The sequence below is a fragment of the Chiloscyllium plagiosum genome, chromosome 1 (assembly GCF_004010195.1).
Source record: "Chiloscyllium plagiosum isolate BGI_BamShark_2017 chromosome 1, ASM401019v2, whole genome shotgun sequence".
Taxonomy (NCBI): Eukaryota; Metazoa; Chordata; class Chondrichthyes; order Orectolobiformes; family Hemiscylliidae; genus Chiloscyllium; species Chiloscyllium plagiosum.
The window spans coordinates 59,152,349-59,170,397 of NC_057710.1; the positions used below are offsets into that span (position 1 = coordinate 59,152,349).

The 18,049-nt window shown below is 41.8% G+C and overlaps 1 protein-coding gene across 2 annotated transcripts in view; it reads right to left on the minus strand.

The window, feature by feature from the left end:
• The window catches only part of golph3a (golgi phosphoprotein 3a), a 67,661-nt gene extending 62,453 nt beyond the window's left edge, over positions 1-5,208 (minus strand). Inside the window, exon 1 of one of the 2 annotated variants that reach the window (XM_043687458.1) lies at positions 4,756-5,208. In XM_043687458.1, coding sequence (XP_043543393.1) covers positions 4,756-4,950 — 195 coding nt within the window. In that variant the 5' untranslated portion in view covers positions 4,951-5,208. The other variant, XM_043687465.1, reaches the window with a different exon arrangement.
• Positions 5,209-18,049: the final 12,841 nt, after the last annotated feature.

The window sequence follows — 18,049 nt, forward strand, 5'->3', positions numbered from 1 at the left end:
AGCTTATCTCTCCACGCTTCAGGCTCTCTGCCTTTATTCCTGATGAAAGGCTTTTGCCCGAAACGTCGATTCTGCTGAAGCTCTTCGGATGCTGCCTGAACTGCTGTGCTCTTCCAGCACCATTGATCCAAAATCGTAACCCCTGCCAAGCTAATCCATTGTAATATGGTGGAGCTCAGCTCTACAAAACAGATTCACTATGAAGACATCTAGGAACTGTACCAACAAAAATAGATGGCCAGGCATCCATTTCTTCCTATAGTGCACACTAGGTGAATGGGCATGGGAACCCTTTAAACAATTTGCAAAAGATTCCTGAATATTGACAATCGTTCTTGACTATTCTAACTATAAAATCACAGGTTGCCCTGAAGCGGTCTCGAGGCCACAAAAATTGAGGGAATAGGATTTCGATTTTGATTTAATTTATTGTCACATGCATATAAAGATGCAATGAAAAGTGTTTGTTCAAGTGCTGAAGCAAAATGTTGCCACACTCCAGTGCTACCTTGAAAGAGTGAATATAATGTAAGATTTGACTGCAACAGAATTCATCTTGTTACCTATCTCAACATGGAGTTGATTCGGCCCTGTTTCTCTTCCCATAGATGCCACCAGACTTGTATTTATAGTATTTCCAGCATTTCTGTTTTGTTTCATTCCCAATCTTAAACACCAGTATTTTACTTTATTCACAACACAACGAAAGTGTGCATCTGAAAAAAACCTACAAATGAATCTTGAGAGAACATGCTTTCTTTTAGTATCTAACATCCGAAAACTGGTTTAAAAGCAGTTTCCATGGAAGCACATTATGCTCAGCTGCTGCACTAAAAGCAGAGATGGTAACATATGTTTGGCTCAACTTCATGGCTGCATTTTTGACTTCCCCAATCTCGCAGCACATTGAGTATACCTATTCTACATTACAACTAATTTTAAAATAAACTTCAAACCCTCATTAGCTTTCCCTCACACCAAAGAACTTGGTATAGATAAGCATTTCTAAATTTATTCTAAATACAGAAATTGTACAAGGAAGGTACTTGATGAATGGAGAAGTCTGTAAACACCATCTAATCAATTTATTTTATAAGTAAACTTTACTGTAAGGCTGCTACTGCAAACAAATTACAGACAATCAGATTCTTTTTACACCATTTACAGCAAACTGGGCAAGTCTTACTTTATTCTTGGATTTAGATCACGACTACTCCAAAATAAAAGTCACTTAGCAAACACACTGACCTAAAACAGTTGTACAGCAATTTTTCCTAAAAATATTTAACTTCATAAATACTTACAAAATAGTAAAAGATCATTATTCAACAGCCTCAAACATTTTTCAGAGTAACGGAAATCATATGGTCATACAACTACAACTTGAAGTATTTTTAAACTATATCTAACTCCTGTATTGAGACTCAATTGCTACAAAATTAGTATTTTGGCAAGCCTTTCACACATTTTAAATTTTAGCTCTAAATATAGACCTGCAGTGATTATTAAATCGTGCCTTCCATGCTAATCAAGCTCAGACACAAATATAAATTAGCATTGTGAAACTACATGGCATGCCTATCAATATTTGAAATTAAATAAAGTTAATGTGTCATGTTGTGGATGTACAGGACATTGGTTAGGTCACTTTTGGACTACTGCGTGCAATTGTGGTCTCCCTGCTATAGGAAGGATGTTGTAAAACTTGAAAGAGTTCAGAAAAGATTTACAAGGATGTTGCCAGGGTTTGAGCTACAGGGAGAAGCTGAATAGACTGAGGTTATTTTCCCTAGAGCAAAGGTTGACAGGTGACCTTATAGAGGTTTATAAAATGAGGGCATGGATGGGATAAATAAACAACAATTTCCCTGGGGTGGGGCAGCCCAAAACCAGAGAGCATAGGCTTAGGGTGAGAGGGGAAATATTTAAAATGGACCGAAGGGCAACGTTTTCACGCAGAGAGTGGTGTGTGTGTGTATGGAATGCGCTGATGGAGAAAGTGCGAAGGCTAGTACAATTACAACATTTAAATTGCACCTGGATGGGCATATGAATATTAAGGACTTAAGAGGAATATGGGCCAAATGGGACTAAATTTATTTAGGATAACTGGTCAGCCTGAACAAGTTGGACCAAAGAGTCTGTTTCCATGCTGTACATCTTTATGATTCAATGTTTCAAAATCGTCCCCACAATCTATACCAAACTGTCCCCAACCTGGAGGGCTTCACATTTAACTTTTTCCAATCAAATTTCTGCCTCTGCCACAATACTAAAATAGCCTCTTATCAAAATCATAAATTACATCCTTCATGTTAATGCCAAAGGCAAACTATCCCTACAGATCCATATCTTCCATCTCCAACACCTCACTAGATAGAAAAGCCTATGACTGATTACCAACTCATATTCACAAGGTCACCTGCAATATTTCCAGATCATTTGGTGTTCTTTAAAGGATCTTTGGATCACCACCTTTCACCTACCTGTAAATGTGGCCCAAGACAATTAATCAAAAATGTCAGTTTTCACATGCAGGTCGACAACACTCAGCTCTATCCTGTCACCAGCCATATGACATTATATCTGCACTGTCCAGATTCTTGCCCAATATCCAGGATTGTTTAAGTGAAGATTCCAACACTTAAATAATAGGAAGATGATCACCCTCCCTGGTAAGTTCCTGGGACCAAATAAGACTGTTCATAACTGCAGCATCGTGTGGCATTCTTAGTTGAGCTGGTCTACAATAATTCTAGAGTAATTTCACCTATACAAATAAATCTATTGAATTGTTCTAAAACCATCAACAGCTTCAAGCATTTCTTTTTTTTTTTAAAAAAGTGAAACATACAGTCATGCAAATGCAGAAGCTGAAGTATATTTAAGCTAAACCCAGTTCCTGTATCGGAGATATTAAAGGGTTAATTTGCTCTGCTGACCTGTAGGAAATTGGATGCCCCGAGGCTGGGGTGGGATGTCTCTGTCTTACAGGTAGAATGTAAGGAATTTACATCCCTATCCTTTGCCATTCAGAGCTATTTGCATGGCCACTTCCTAGTTATTCAAAGTAAAAGAATTACATTATCATCCCCTATTCAGCATTGCAATTAAAAAATTCTGACTACTTCTTGTAGTTAAGAGACAATTCACAACAGATTTGGCCATTGAGGGATGATTTACGTTACACTGTTTCTGGAGGTAATCAAGCGTCATGTCTTGAGTAGCATGTGACTATAGGGGGGATGGCTGGAGACTGTCTTTTGGGCATTACTGACTGTGATGCAAAGATTTTGTATAAAAGAAGGACCATTTCCTTTGCCAGAGAGATCCCTTGACATGGCTTTTGCAAGCATTGCGCAGTGTGTTGAAGGGTTTCTCCAGAAAGCTTGTACTGTACTGTGCTAAAGAAAACTTTGGTTGTTCACAAAAGCTGGCATGCTGCAGTTGCATCAAGTGTGTAAGAATCTCAGGAAAAAAGACCATAACATATCAAGGCTCAGACTTCCTGCAAAATTAAGATTTTTAGTCAAGAAATCTATCGCTGTCTCTGGCAAGTTGTTGGGGCCAAATCCAACTGTTCACAACTCCACCATCTTCTGATATTCTTAGTTGAGCTTCTGACCACATGTTGCGCCATTACTAACAACCTTTATTTTCACATAATTACAATGCCCAGCTTCATCTCAATCTCATCTGCTTTTGCAACCCTCATCCATTTCTTTGTTACCTTGACAATGAAAACACATTCTTGGCCAGTGCCCCATATTTATCTTCCATAAACATAGGATCATTCAATTTTCCACCTCCCAAATAATAAGTCTCAGAATTCCATTCACCCATCACTGTTTGTTAACCTAGTGTGGCTTTTTGTTGAAGCCACTTAATTTTAAAATAGGCAACTTTGCCTTTAAACCCCTTCACTGCCTCACACATTCCTGTCTCTACCTCCAGCTAACAAATCGCTAAGGTATGTGATCTTCTGGTTCTGCCCTTGAGCATTCCTGACTCTAAATGCTCATAACTAGTGACCCGGCCTTCAGCTGTCAGTGACTCAAGTTCTTGCATTTCTGCCTTATTTTCCAACTTTTCCGACCTCTTTGATCTAACATTTAACGATTATCTCTTTGCGCAGCTTAGCATCATTTTGTTTTGCAAAGTTCCTGTGATGTGCCTTGGGACGTTTTCCTACCTTGATCCTGCTGCATAAATATAAACTGGTATTGTTGCGTGTTTTCTGCACTTGTCGGTCCTAGGTTCCTCTTAATATTTAGATTTCCTGTCGTCTCTGTTCCTTTGCAAACAATTGTTCTATTCAGTTCGCCGCCCCACTAGAAAAATGGCAAAGTCTTTCTATTTAACGGCTTGATAACTGTTGAGTTATTAAGTCTTCCCAGCACCAACGTTTGGCTCAGTCAGCCTGCAACAGGAACTGAACTGGTGTTCACTCAGTGCAGGTATTGTGTACAGAAGAAAGCAACCACACTTGATGTGCGGAAGGAACCACCCTCCGTCAGTCCTATTGGACTAACTCCATCCCACCTGCTATCCCAGCAACTACACCCTTCAGTACTGGTCAGGAAACACCTCAATCATTTCTCAAACCCGCCTCTCCCTTCAAACACCTTCCGTTCCTGTTAGGTTGGCAATCTTGCGAGCCTACACTTTCATACAAAATCAGACTGTCTTTTATCTAAAGAGGCAGACATAGTCATGTTATCGCAGCTCATGGAAACGGAATAAAATAAACTAGACCTCCCGGTCCTTCAGGCCCAAGAGCAGGACCTCCTCCATCAGGGTCAGGCGAGTTTCTTTAGAGTCGCCTTTCTCGTCTTCCTGCTCATGCTCGGCCCTCCGGTCGTCGTCGCCGTCAGGGATTTTTTCCGCGTTCCTCGAAGCTTCGGTTTTCCTTTGGACGAGGCCGGAGTTCCTCTGAGTGAGAGTCGACATGGCTCGAGGAGGATCGGGGTCAGCCGCTACCGTTTCTGTCTTGTCAGGAAGGAGGCTTCATAAATTTGATAAGGAGGGGAGCGGTTGTTTTCGCTCAATGCCGGCGGTACAAGGTGGAAACTCCGGGCGAAGGGGAAGCCGAAAACCCCGTCGCTGGATTTCTTTCCAGCAATATGGCGGCGGCTAAAGAAGCGGCCAGTCGACCCTGCTGACGTCACAGAGGGATGTGGCAGACGCTGCCGAGTCGCTTGAAGGGAAGAGGGAGGGGCGTGCGCGGGATTGAGGGGGCGGGACTTGGTGCGCATGGTGGGGAAGGCCCTGGCTTGGAAGGCGGGGCTGGAGGTTTCCATTGAGGGGTCGGGTCTAGTCTGGAGGGGGCGTGGTTGGAGAGTAACCGGGAGAAGGCGGATCTGGGCGGAGGGGGGTGGGGGGGGGAGAGCCGATACGGAGTGGGCGGGGCTGGGGCTGAAGTTGAAGTGAAAGGGCGAGAGAGAAGCCGGGGGAGCGTGAGGGTCGAGGGTGGGCGGTGTGTGCGCGCGCGATGGAGAGTTGAGGGAACCTGGCAGTATTTCGAGCTCGAGGGCGGTGCAGAGTCTTACTGGTCCAATGTTGCAAGCGAAGTTTAATAGTCTGAAATTAATACTGTATTTGAAGGAGGTTATGGTGTTCAGGTTTGGAGATGCCGGTGTTGGACTGGGTTGTACAAAGTTAAAAAATCACACAATACCAGGTTGTAGTCTAACAGGTCTAATTAGAAATGTGTCCAATTAAACCTGTTTTGGAGATGCCGGTGTTGGACTGGGGTGTACAAAGTTAAAAATCACACACTACCAGGTTATAGTCCAACAGGTTTAATTGGAAGCACACTAGCTTTCGGAGCGACTCTCCATCAGGTGACTGTGGAGGGCTCGATCGTAACATGTTTACATCCAAATCATTTATATAAATGATGAAAAGCATAGGCCCAGCACCGATCCTTGTGGAACACTGTTGATCACAGGCCTACAGCCTGAAAAGCAATCCTCCACCATCATCTTCTGCCTTCTACCTAGAGCCAGTTCTGTATCTAAAAAGTTAGTTCTCCCTTTATTCCTGTGGTCTAACCTTGCTAACTAGTCTACCATGAGAACCTTGTCAAACGTCTTACTGAAGACCATATAGATCACATCCACTGCTCTCCCTTCACCAATCCTCTTTGTCACTTATTCAAAATGTCAATCAAGTCAGTGAGACACAATTTCCCAAGCACAAAGCCATGTTGACTATCCTTAATCAGTCCTTGCCTTTCCAAGTACCTGTAAATCCTGTCACTCGATTCCCTCCAACAACTTGCCTACCAATGTCAGGCTCACTGGTCTATAGCTCCCTGGCTTTCCCTTACCACCCTTCTTAAATAGTGGCACTACATTAGCCAACCTCCAGTGACCAACAGCTCACGTGTGACTATCAAAGATAAAATAATTTTAGCAAGGGGCCCAGCAATCTCTCCTTGCTTCCCACAGAGTTCCATGGTACACCTGATCAGATCCCGAGGATTTATCGACCTTTATGCATTTTAAGACATCCAGCACCTCATCCTCTGTAATAAGGACATATTTCAAGATGTGGCTATTTATTTCTTCACATTCTGTATCTTCCATACCCTTCTCCACAGTAAACACTGATGCAAAATACTCGTTTAGTATCTCCCCTATTTCCTGCAGTTCCACATGTTGGGGCCTTGCTGATCTTTAAGGGGCCCTATTCTCTCCCTAATTACCCTTTTGTCCTTAATGTATTTGTAGAATCCCTTTAGACAAGACCTTTCAAACATTGAGTGGGGGTCGGATATTCACAAGTAAAGAGATGGCTGGAAATGGGAAGCCTTCAAAAATGAAATAACGAAAGTCCAGAGACAATATGTAGCTGTTAGGGTGAAGGGAAAGGCCGGTAGATGTCGGGGATGCTGGATGACTAAAGAATTTGAGGTTTTGGTCAAGAAAAATTGGACACACTATTCTAACAGGGGCCTAAATAGAGCTTTATAAAGTCTTAGAAGCACATCACAGCTTTTACATTCCAACACTCTTGAGGTAAATGATGTTAAATTCGCTTTCTTAATCATGGACTCAACCTGCAAGTTAACCTCTACAGAATCTAGGGCTAGCACACCAAGATCCCTTTGTACTTTGGCTTTATGAATTTTCTCACCGTTTAGAAAATAGTCCATGCCTGTATGCTTTTCTCACATTTGCTCACATTGAATTTCATCAGCCATTTCCTGGACCACTCTTCTAAACTATCTAAATCTTTCTGCAGCTTCCTCACCTCCTCAGTACTACCTGCCTGTCCACCTAACTTCGTATCATCAGCTAACTTCACCAGAATGCCCCCAGTTCCTTCATCCAGATCATTAATATATAAAATGAACAGCTGCGGCCCCAACATTGAACCCTGCACGACTCTGTGACACCACTTGTCACGGCTGCCATTCCGAAAAAGAAACTTTTATCCTAATTCTCTGCCTTCCGTCAGACAGCCAATCCCTAATCCATGCCAATAGCTCACCTTGAACACCATGGGCTCTCACTTTACTCAGCAGCGTTCCATGAGGCACCTTATCAAAGGCCTTTTGGAAGTCTAGATAGAGAACATCCACTGGTGTTCCCTGGTCTGATATACTTGTTACCTCTTCAAAGAATTCTAATAGGTTTGTCAGGGCATGACCACCCCTTACTAAATCCATGCTGACTTGTTCTAATCCAGCCTTGCGCTTCCAAGAATTTCAAAATCTCCTTAACAATGGATTTTACCAGTAACCGAGGTTAGGCTATTCGGCCTATAATTTTCCGTCTTTTGTCTTGATCCTTTCTTGAACAAGCGGGTTACAACAGTGATTTTCCAATCATCTGGGACTTTCCATGACTCTAGTGACGTTTGAAAAATCACAACCAATGCCTCCACTATTTCCTCAGCCACCTCCCTCAGAACTTTAGAATGTAGCCCTTTGGGGCCAGAAAATTTATCAATTTTTATTCTTTTTAGCTTTTCTACCACTTTCTCTTTTGTAATGGCTACCACACTCAACTCTGTCCCCTGACTGTCCTTAATTGTTGGGATATTACTCATGTCTTCCACTGTGAAGTCTGAAGCAAAGTACTTATTAAGTTCTTCAGCTATTTCCTCATCTCCCAGTACTAGCCTTCCTGCATCAATTTGGAACAGCTCAATGTCTACTTTTGCCTCTCGTTTGTTTCTTATGTATTAAAAGAAACTTTTACTATCATTTCTAATATTACTGACTAGCCTACCTTCATATCTGATCCTCTCCTTCCTTATTTCTCTCTTTGTTATCCTCTGTTTGTTTTTGTAGTCTTCCCAATCTTCTGATTTCCCAGTGCTCTTGGCCACTTTATAGGCTCTCTCTTTTTCTTTGATACCTCTCCTGACTTCCTTTCTCAGCCATGACTGTCTGATCCCCCAAATATCCCCTCCACTTCACCAGATAATCTTTCTTTTCTTTGGGATGAACCTCTGTACTATGTCATCAATTACACCCAGAAACTCCTGCCTTTGTTGCTCTACTGCTAGGCTCTGCTTGCAGTTGATTTTCATTAATTCCTCTCTCATGCCCTTGTAATTACCTTTACTTAACTGTAACACCATTACATCCGATTTTGTCTTCTCTCTTTCAAACTGCAGACCAAACTCTACCATATTATAATCACTGCCTAAGTGTTCCCTTACTTTAAGATCTTTTATAAAATCTGGCTCATTACATAGCACTACGTCCAGAATAGCCTGCTCCCTTGTGGGCTCCATTACAAGCTGTTCCAAAAAGCCATCCTGTAAGCATTCCACGAATTCCCTTTCTTTGGATCCACCTCGTCCACCTGCATATTGAAGTCCCCATGATCACTGTGACTTTGCCTTTCTGACATGCCCTATCTATTTCCCAGTACATCTTGCACCCCTGTCCTGACCACTGTTAGGAGGTCTGTACATAACTCCCATTTTTTTTTGTGCCTTTGTGGTCCCTCAACTTCACCCACACAGACTCCACATCATCTGACCCTATGTCATTCAATGCCATAGATTTAATTTCATTCTTAACTAACAAGGCAATCTTGCTCCCTCTGCCCATCTCCCTGTCTTTTCAATAAGTTGTAAATCCGTGGATGTTTAACTGCCAGTCCTTAACCCCTGCAATCCCATCTCTGTGATGTCTACCACATCATAATCATTCATGATGATTTGTGCCGTTAATTCATCTACTTTGTTACGAATACGACAAGCATTCAGATAAAGTGCCTTAATGCTAATTTTCTTATCCTCATGATTTCCAACATCTCTAGTAATATGTCCTAAGTTATCATTCCTTTCGCTTCATTCCTAGTCTGCCTTGAACTTAAACCCTGCACACATGCTAACCTGCTGTTTATCTTTCTACTTGACTCTATACTCCCTGTCGCTTTCCCTTTCCCTTCCCCCCGACTCACAAGTTTAAAGTCCTAGTGACCATCCTATTTATCCTTTTCGCTAGAACACTGGTTCCAGATCGGTTCAGGTGGAGACGGTCCGATCGGTACAGATCCTCCCAGTTCCAAAACTGATGCCAATGTCCCATGAAATTTAGCAGGCTAAAAGGGGTCATGAAATAGCTTTTGCGAGCAGAATTAAGGAGAATCCCAAAGCATTTTATTATTATATAAGAAGCAAGCGGGTAACTCGAGAAAGGATTGATCCACTAAAGGATAATGAAGGAATGTGTGCCGAACCTGAGAGAATGGGTGAGATTCTGAATGATTACTTTGCATCAGTGTTCACTGAGGAGAGGAACATGATGAATGTTGAGATTAGAGATAGAAGTTTGATTAGTCTGGATCACGTTGACATAACTGGGAAGATGGGTTGGGTAGGCTGGAGGTTATTAAGGTGGACAAATCCCCAGGACCGGATGGGATCCATCCCAGGTTGCTGAGGGAGGCGAGAGAGGAAATAGCTGGGACCCTGACAGATATCTTTGTGGCATCCTTAAACACATGTGAGGTGCCAGAGGGTTGCTCATGTTGTCCCCCTGTACAAGAAGGGTAGTAGGGATATTCCGTGTAACTACAGTCCAGTGAGCCTGATGTCAGTGGTGGGAAAGTTACTGGAGAAGGTACTGAGGGATAGGATCTATTTATATTTAGAAAAGAATGGGCTTATCAGTGATAGGCAACATGGTTTTGTGCAGGTGAGATCGTGCTTTACCAACTTAATAGAGTTCTTCGAAGAAGTGACCAAGTTGATAGATGAGGAAGGGCTGTTGATGTCATATACATGGATGTTAGTAAGGCATTTGATAAGGCTCCCCATGGTAGACTAATGGAGAAAATGAAGTCACATGGTGCGCAGAGTGTTCTAGCTAGGTGGATAAAGAACTGGTTGAGCAGCAGGAGACAGAGAGTAGTAGTTGAAGGGAGCTTCTTGAAATGGAGAATGGTGGTGTTCCACTGGGGTCAGTGTTGGGGCCACTGTTGTTTGTGATATACATAAATGATCTGGAAGAGGGCGCTGTTGGTATGATCGAGACAGAGAGTAGTAGTTGAAGGGAGTTTCTTGAAATGGAGAATGGTGGTGTTCCACAGGGGTCAGTGTTGGGGCCACTGTTGTTTGTAATATACATAAATGATCTGGAAGAGGGCGCTGTTGGTATGATCAGCTAGTTTGCAGATGACACGAAGATTGGTGGAATAGCAGAAAGCATAAGGGACAGTCAGAGAATACAGGAGGATATAGATAGACTGGAGAGTTGGGCAGAAACGTGGTGGATGGATTTCAATCCAGACAAATGTGAGGTGATGCATTTAGGCAAGACTAATTCTAGAGTGAGTTATACAATGAACGGAAGAGCCTTGGGAAAAGTTGATGGACAGGGAGTGCAGGTCCATTGTACCCTGAAGGTTGCTGCACAGGTGGATAGAGTTGTCAAGAAGGCATATAGTATGCTTGCCTTCATTGGACGAGGTATTGAGTATGAGTTGGCAAGTCATGTTAAAATTGTACAAGACATTGGTTCAGCCGCATTTAGAATATTGTGTACAATTCTGGTCGCCACATTACCAAAAGGATGTGGACTGGAAAGTTTAAGGGGGATACACGCGGCAAGTACTTCACCCAGAGGGTGGTGGGCGTTTGGAAGGCGTTGCCAGCAGAGATGGTAGAGGCAGGCATGGTAGATTCATTTAAGTTGCATCTGAACAAATGCATGAGTAGGTGGGGAGCAGAGGGATACCGATGCTTAGGAATTGACCGACAGGTTTAGACAGTACATTTGGATCGGCTCAGGCTTGGAGGGCCGAACGGCCTGTTCCTGGTCTGTAAATTTTCTTTGTTCTTTCTTTGTTCTTTGAAATGGAAATCCTGACTTTTCCTTGTTGATGGTTGAAAGGCATTGGGAAAAGAAATGAGTTATTTGTTGTCGGAGGGGAGAGAGTAACCCTGACATTCAACCGTAGTACCATCATTGATTTCCCAACTTTCAATATCTTGGACTCACTAACGAACAGAAACATGACTGGACAAGTCACAAAATTTTATCTGCAATAAGCAGATGAGGATATTTGATGTCTTCGGATAAAATATTGGTTTTCAACTTGACCCATTTTCCTAGCAACATGAATTTCTGCTAGTGGAGCATTTTCTACAATCACATTGGAATTTGTAACTACTCTGTTCATTTTTGGACTAAGGCTGTTATATGAGCCAGGGTCAAATGGTCCTGCCCGAATCTAAGCTGAACAGATCATCAACAGCACCTTCTATTATTTTGCTGAAGTATGATCAGCAACTGATACTCACCAGCCATTGACATTTATTATGTTTGAGTTAGAAAGCTCCAATGTGAGAGAAGTATAGCCGTGAGAGTTTCAAATTTTCAGCCTAATGCCCTAAATTACCTAGTCTTTTACCTCGTCATGCATTAAAAAGCAATCATTTTCTTGCAAATTATATTACCTGCTTAAGTTTTGCTTTGGTGCTGTGAGCTTATAAATTAGATTCTATCATCTATTTACAGTCAAGTAGTTTTGTCTCTTACTTACAAACATATACTGTATCAGTTAAATGTATCCTGCTGTGATTTTTGTGTAAGCTTGCAGCCTTATCTCATCTTCACATATCAATTATCTTTATGCCCTAATTTTATGTGCATATTTTGCATGCACCTTTTTATTATTAGGTATGAAATAACTTTATAATTTTTGTATTAGTTTTAAGGTTGTGTACTACTTAGTTTCCTTTGCTATTTTTAAATAAATTGCGCCAGGCACCAACAGTCGCTATGGAAATCCACATCAGAAAGAGAATGTCAATCAAAACACACTGATAGCTGCCAAAATTCTACAGGGCATACAATATGATACATATGCAGCAATTTGGTGAGTTAATCGTTTATATTTAACATCACACACTCTCTTACCTTAAATAAGTCATTACAGAAAAAAAATTGTAGTGGAAAGCCATAACACTTCATGAAAAAGGGACAATTCCACAGCTGGCTGACATCTTAGGAAACAAGTTAAGAGATAATAAGAAGTTGTGTCTGTAAATTACCATCACTTTTAAGAAACTAGTTTAAAGCAATCAGTGAGTGACAATGCACTGGTCAAACCATTCCAAATCTCAGGAACAGTTTTGATTACGAACATTTGGCTGTTGTGGGAAAAAGGTTAATGATTGCTTTATTTGTGCTACAACCAAAATACTTGAAAACCAAAAGAACTATGGATGCTATAAATCAGAGAAATAAATAGAAATTGCTGGAAGAGCTCAGCAGATCTGGCAGCATCTGTGGAGAGAAATCAGAGTTAATGTTTTGTGTTGAGTGACACTTCCTCAGAGTAAGAACAAGAACAGAAGTAACTCTGAACAATTAAACTGCATTTATTTCAATGCAAGGGGTCTTACAAGTAAGTTGGATGAATTCTTGGCGTATATGGGAACATGAGACTGGGAAATCATAACTTACAGAAACATGACTGAGGGTGGGACAGGATTGGCAGCTCAATGTTCTGGGGTTTGTATGCTATAGGAAGGATAGAAAAGGATGTAAGCAAAGAAGGGATGTGGTGTTTTAGATTAGAGAAAACATTACTGCTGTATATAGGATACTTCTGAGGGATAATCCAGTGAATTTATATGAGTGGAACTCAGAAATAAGAAAGGGATGATCACCTCGTTGGGAATGTACTATAGCCCACCATCCCCCTCCCCCCAGTAGTCAGCAGGAAACTGAGAAGCAACAATGTAGAGATATCTCAGATATCTGTAAGAATAATAAGGTTTGAATAATAGGGGATTTTAACTTTCTAAACATAGACGAGGACTGCCATAGTATGAAGGGCTTGGAATTTGTTAAAGGTGTTCAACAATCTTCCCTCCCTGGATGCGCATGGGAAGAAATTGTTTAATATTCTTTCTGCGTGAGGAAAAACATTCTAATGAGCTGGGTGTCAGAGAATCCCCTATGATTCTCAAGTTGGCATAGGATAGTCATGGAACACATCCTCCAGACTTTCTTGTGAGTATGTGCACCAGAAAATGGAATTGTTTTACAGAACATGATGGCCCTTTTTGAATTATATCGATACAGACATATCAGCTATACTATTCAGGCTATACTGTGAGGGTTGTGTCTGTCGGTCTGGGGCCCATGGGGGGGAGGAATCCCTAACAAATACGGGTTTACTTACTATTGGTCCCAGTGGTGGGGAGCTGCGATGAGATTGCGCTGAGTGCAGTAATTTAATTGAATATAATTTATCTTGTTATAACGCAGTTTAATTTTATTTCATGTTTATTTATTTTCTTCTTTTTCCTTGATTATTTATTGAATTGTAGTTTTTATAGATTTTGTGTGTTTTTTTCTTGTTTTGGTAGTCTGTGGAGTAGAGTAGTAGTTTGTTTTCTATTATATTATAAAGTTGTCATACTACTTTGCACTGGTTTTGTACATAGAACATTACAGCGCAGTACAGGCCCTCGATGTTGCGCTGCCCTGTCAAACTAATCTGAAGCCCATCCCACCTACACTGTTCCATGTACATCCATATGCCTGTCCAATGACGACTTAAATGCACTTAAACTTGGCGAATCTACTACCATTACAGGCAAAGCATTCCATACCCTTACTATTCTCTGAGTAAAGAAACTACCTCTGACATCTGTCTTATACCTATCTCCCCACACTTAAAAGTTGTGTCCCCTCGTGTTGCCGTCCCCATACTTGGAAAAAGGCTCTCCTGTCCACCCTATCTAACCCTCTGATTATCTTGTATGTCTCTATTAAGTCACCTCTCAACCTTCTTCTCTCTAACGAGAACAGCCTCAAGGCTTTCAGCCTTTCCTCATAAGACATTCCTTCCATACCAGGCAACATCCTAGTAAATCTCCTTTGCACCCTTTCCAAAGCTTCCACATCCTTCTTATAATGCGGTGACCAGAACTGTACACAATACTCCAAGTGTGGCCATACCAGAGCTTTGTACAGCTGCAGCATAACCTCCTGGTTCCGGAACTCAATCCCTCTATTAATAAAGGCCAAAACACTGTATACCTTCTTAACAACCCTGTCAGGGATCTGTGTACATGGACACCGAGATCTCTCTGCTCATCTGCACTCCCAAGAATCATACCATTAGCCCAGTACTTTGCATTCCAATTACTCCGTCCAAAGTGTATCACCTCACACTTGTCCATATTAAACTCCATTTGCCACCTCTCAGCCCAGCTCTGCATCCTACCTATGTCTCTCTGCAACCTACTACATCCTTCGTCACTATCCACAACTCCACCGACCTTCGTGTCGTCCGCAAATTTACTAATCCACCCTTCTAAGCCCTCATCCAGGTAATTTATAAAAATGACGAACAGCAGTGGACCCAACACCGACCCTTGCGGTACGCTGCTAGTAACTGGACACCAAGATGAACATGTTCCATCAACTACAACCCTCTGTTTTCTCTCAGCAAGCCAATTACTGATCCAAACTGTTATGTCTCCCACAATCCCATTCCTCCGCATTTTGTATAATAGCCTACTGTGGGGGAATTTTGTAATTTTGTAAAAAACTTCACGTCCTTTTTTCAATAAAAATATTTTCTAAAAAATGGCGTTCAACAACATTTTCTTTATCAATATGTAGATTTATCTACTAGAGAAGAAGCAAAACTTGACCTTCTCTTGGGAAATAAGGCAGGGCAAGTCATAGAGTCACACAGCATAGAAACAGACCTTGGCTATTCACTCTGTACATGCCCCTCATGATTTTATAAACCTATATAAGGTCACCCCTTAGCCTACGATGCTCCAGGGAAAATAGTTCCAGCCTGTTCAGCCTCTTCCTATTATTCAACCCAGCAACATCCTTGTAAATCTTTTCTGAATCCTTTCAAGTGTCATAATACTCTTCCCAAAGCAAGGAGACCAGAATTGAACACAGTATTCCAAAAGTGGCCTCTTCAATGTCCTGTAAAGCTGCAATATGACATTTCAACTCCTATAATCAATGCTTTGATCAATAAAGGCAAGCATACCAAACATCTTCTTCACTACTCTGTCTACCTGTGACTCCACTTCCAAGGAACTATGAAACTGATCCCAAGGTATCTTCCTTCGACAACACTCCCCAGGGCCTATCATTAAGTGTATAAGTCCTGCCCTAATTTGCCTTACCAAAATGCAATACCTCACATTTATCTAAAGTGAACTCCATCTGCCTCTCCTCAGCCCATCTGAATAAAGGAAGCCAGTCACAGTGAATTCCGCTATATGGAGTGTCAAGAGAATAAGATAGGCTGGATGGTCTTTAATGCTAAGCATGTAATAGATCAGACTGATGAGTTAATGACATGGATTGAGACATGGAACTGTGATGTTGTTGCCATCATGGAAACATGATTGAGGGAAGGGCTGAACTTGCAACTCAATATTCTGGGGTACAGGATCTTTAGACAAGACAGAGGAGGGTGTAAAAAGGGTCTGGTGTAGCACTATTAATTAAGGGTCTGGTGTAGCACTATCAATTACTTCAGTAAGGAGAGGTGATATCTTGGAAGGGTCCTCAAAAGAGGCTTTGTGAATAGAACTTGGGAATATTCAGGGGGCAACCAATTTACTGGAGTATGTTATAAGTCCCCAAGAGTCAGTGGGAAATAGAGGAGCAAACATGTAGACAGTTCACAGAGATGTGTGAGAGTCATAATCAGGTAATTATACTAAGGGATTTCAACTTTCCCAATATAAATCAGGACTGTCATAGTTCTTGAGAAGATTTGTAGCTCGAGTTGTGGATGAGGTTGTGGATTCGTTCGCTGAGCCCATGTGTCTTTCTGCAAACGTTTCGTCACCTTGCTAGGTAACATCATCAGTCCATCTTTGATAAGGTGTTTGTGCTCTGTCCGGCCTGCTGTTTATAAGTCTCTGTTTGTTGGTACTTCACGAGTTCTGTATTTGAGTGGTTTGTATGTAGGGTTCAGTTCAATGTGTCTGTTGATTGAGTTCCAGTTGAGTGCCAGGCTTCAAGGAATTCTCTAGCGTGTCTCTGTTTCACCTGATGGTTACATCGTCCCAGTTGAATTTGTGTCCTTGTGTCTCTGTGGTTGGAAATGCGAGATGTCTGGTCATGTCTGGCAGCGGCAAGTTGATGTTCATGCATGCGTATGGTCAGCTTTCTTCCTGTTTGTCCTATATAGTGTTTTTCAGTCTTTGCAGGGTATCTTGTAGATAATGTTTATCCTGATGGATGTAGGTGTCAGTCTTTAACATTTGTGAGGAGCTAGCGGAAGGTATTTACTGGTTTGTGGGCCAGTAACATTTCCAGGGGTCTGCATAGTTGGGTGGTTATCTCTGATATGTCTTTGAAGTATGGTATGATCACTATTGTGTCTGGTCATATAGTGTTTTCTTACTTGAGTTTGACCCATAAGTAATTGTGTTCCTATTCTGCCTTCTGGAATTCTGGGTTGCTGCAGTGTGTCCTTGCCTGTTTAAATAATGTCCTAATGCAATTCCATTTTTGTGTGCAGGGGTGGTTGCTGTGATGGTTCAGTATCTGGTCGGTATGAGTATTCTTCCTGTACATACTGGTCTGGAGCTCCCCAGTAGGTGTGCATTCCACGAAAACATCCAGGAAGGGGAGTCTGTTGGTGTTTTCCTCTTGGAAGCTGAAAAATGTATTGCTGGAAAAGCGCAGCAGGTCAGGCAGCATCCAAGGAGCAGGAGAATTGATGTTTCAGGCATAAGCCCTTCTTCAGGAATGTTTTCCTCTTCTTTAGTGAACTTTATACCGGTGAGGATGTTATTGATGTGGTGATGGTTTCCTCCATTTGTGTGCGTTTAATGATGACAAAGGTGTCATCTACACACCGGATCAAGAGTTTGGGTTAGATGATGGGGAGGGCTGTCCATTCTAAGCATTGCATTACTGCTTCTGCTATCAGTCCTGATATTGAGGACCCCCATTGGTGTTCTATTGATTTGTGTGTACACTTGTCCATTGAATGTAAAGTGAGTTTGCAGGCATAGGTCTAGTAGTTTCAATGTGCTGTTTTTGTTAATGCTGCTGGTGTCATCGGGTATCCTAATAACCACATTGTCCAATAATGTGGCAATGGCATCCTTAGCTAGGTTGATGTCTATACATGTAAAGAGTGCTGTTAAATCAAATGAAAACATTATTTCATCCTCTTCTATTTTGGTGTTTCTGATGCTGTTGAGGAACTCTTAGGAGGAGTGAATGGAGTGGTTGGAGTATTCTATTCGGTGTTTCAGTCTTGTTTGCAGCTCCTTGACTCACCTGTAGGTAGGTGTCCCTGGGAATGATATTAATAGGCCCGACGGTGCTCCTGCTTTGTGAACCTTGGGTAGTCCATAGAATCGGGGTGTGTTGGATCTGTTGGGTTTCTTCTTTTGCAGGTCTGTTTTGCTGATGTCTACTGTGCTGTGTAGTCGTTGAGTGTCATGGCAATCTGTCCTCAAGTTGTGGGATTGGGTCTATTGCCACCTGTTGGTAAATGGCAGTATCACTGAGTAATTAATTTGCTTTCTCTGTGTACTGGTTTCTGTTCAGTATTATCGT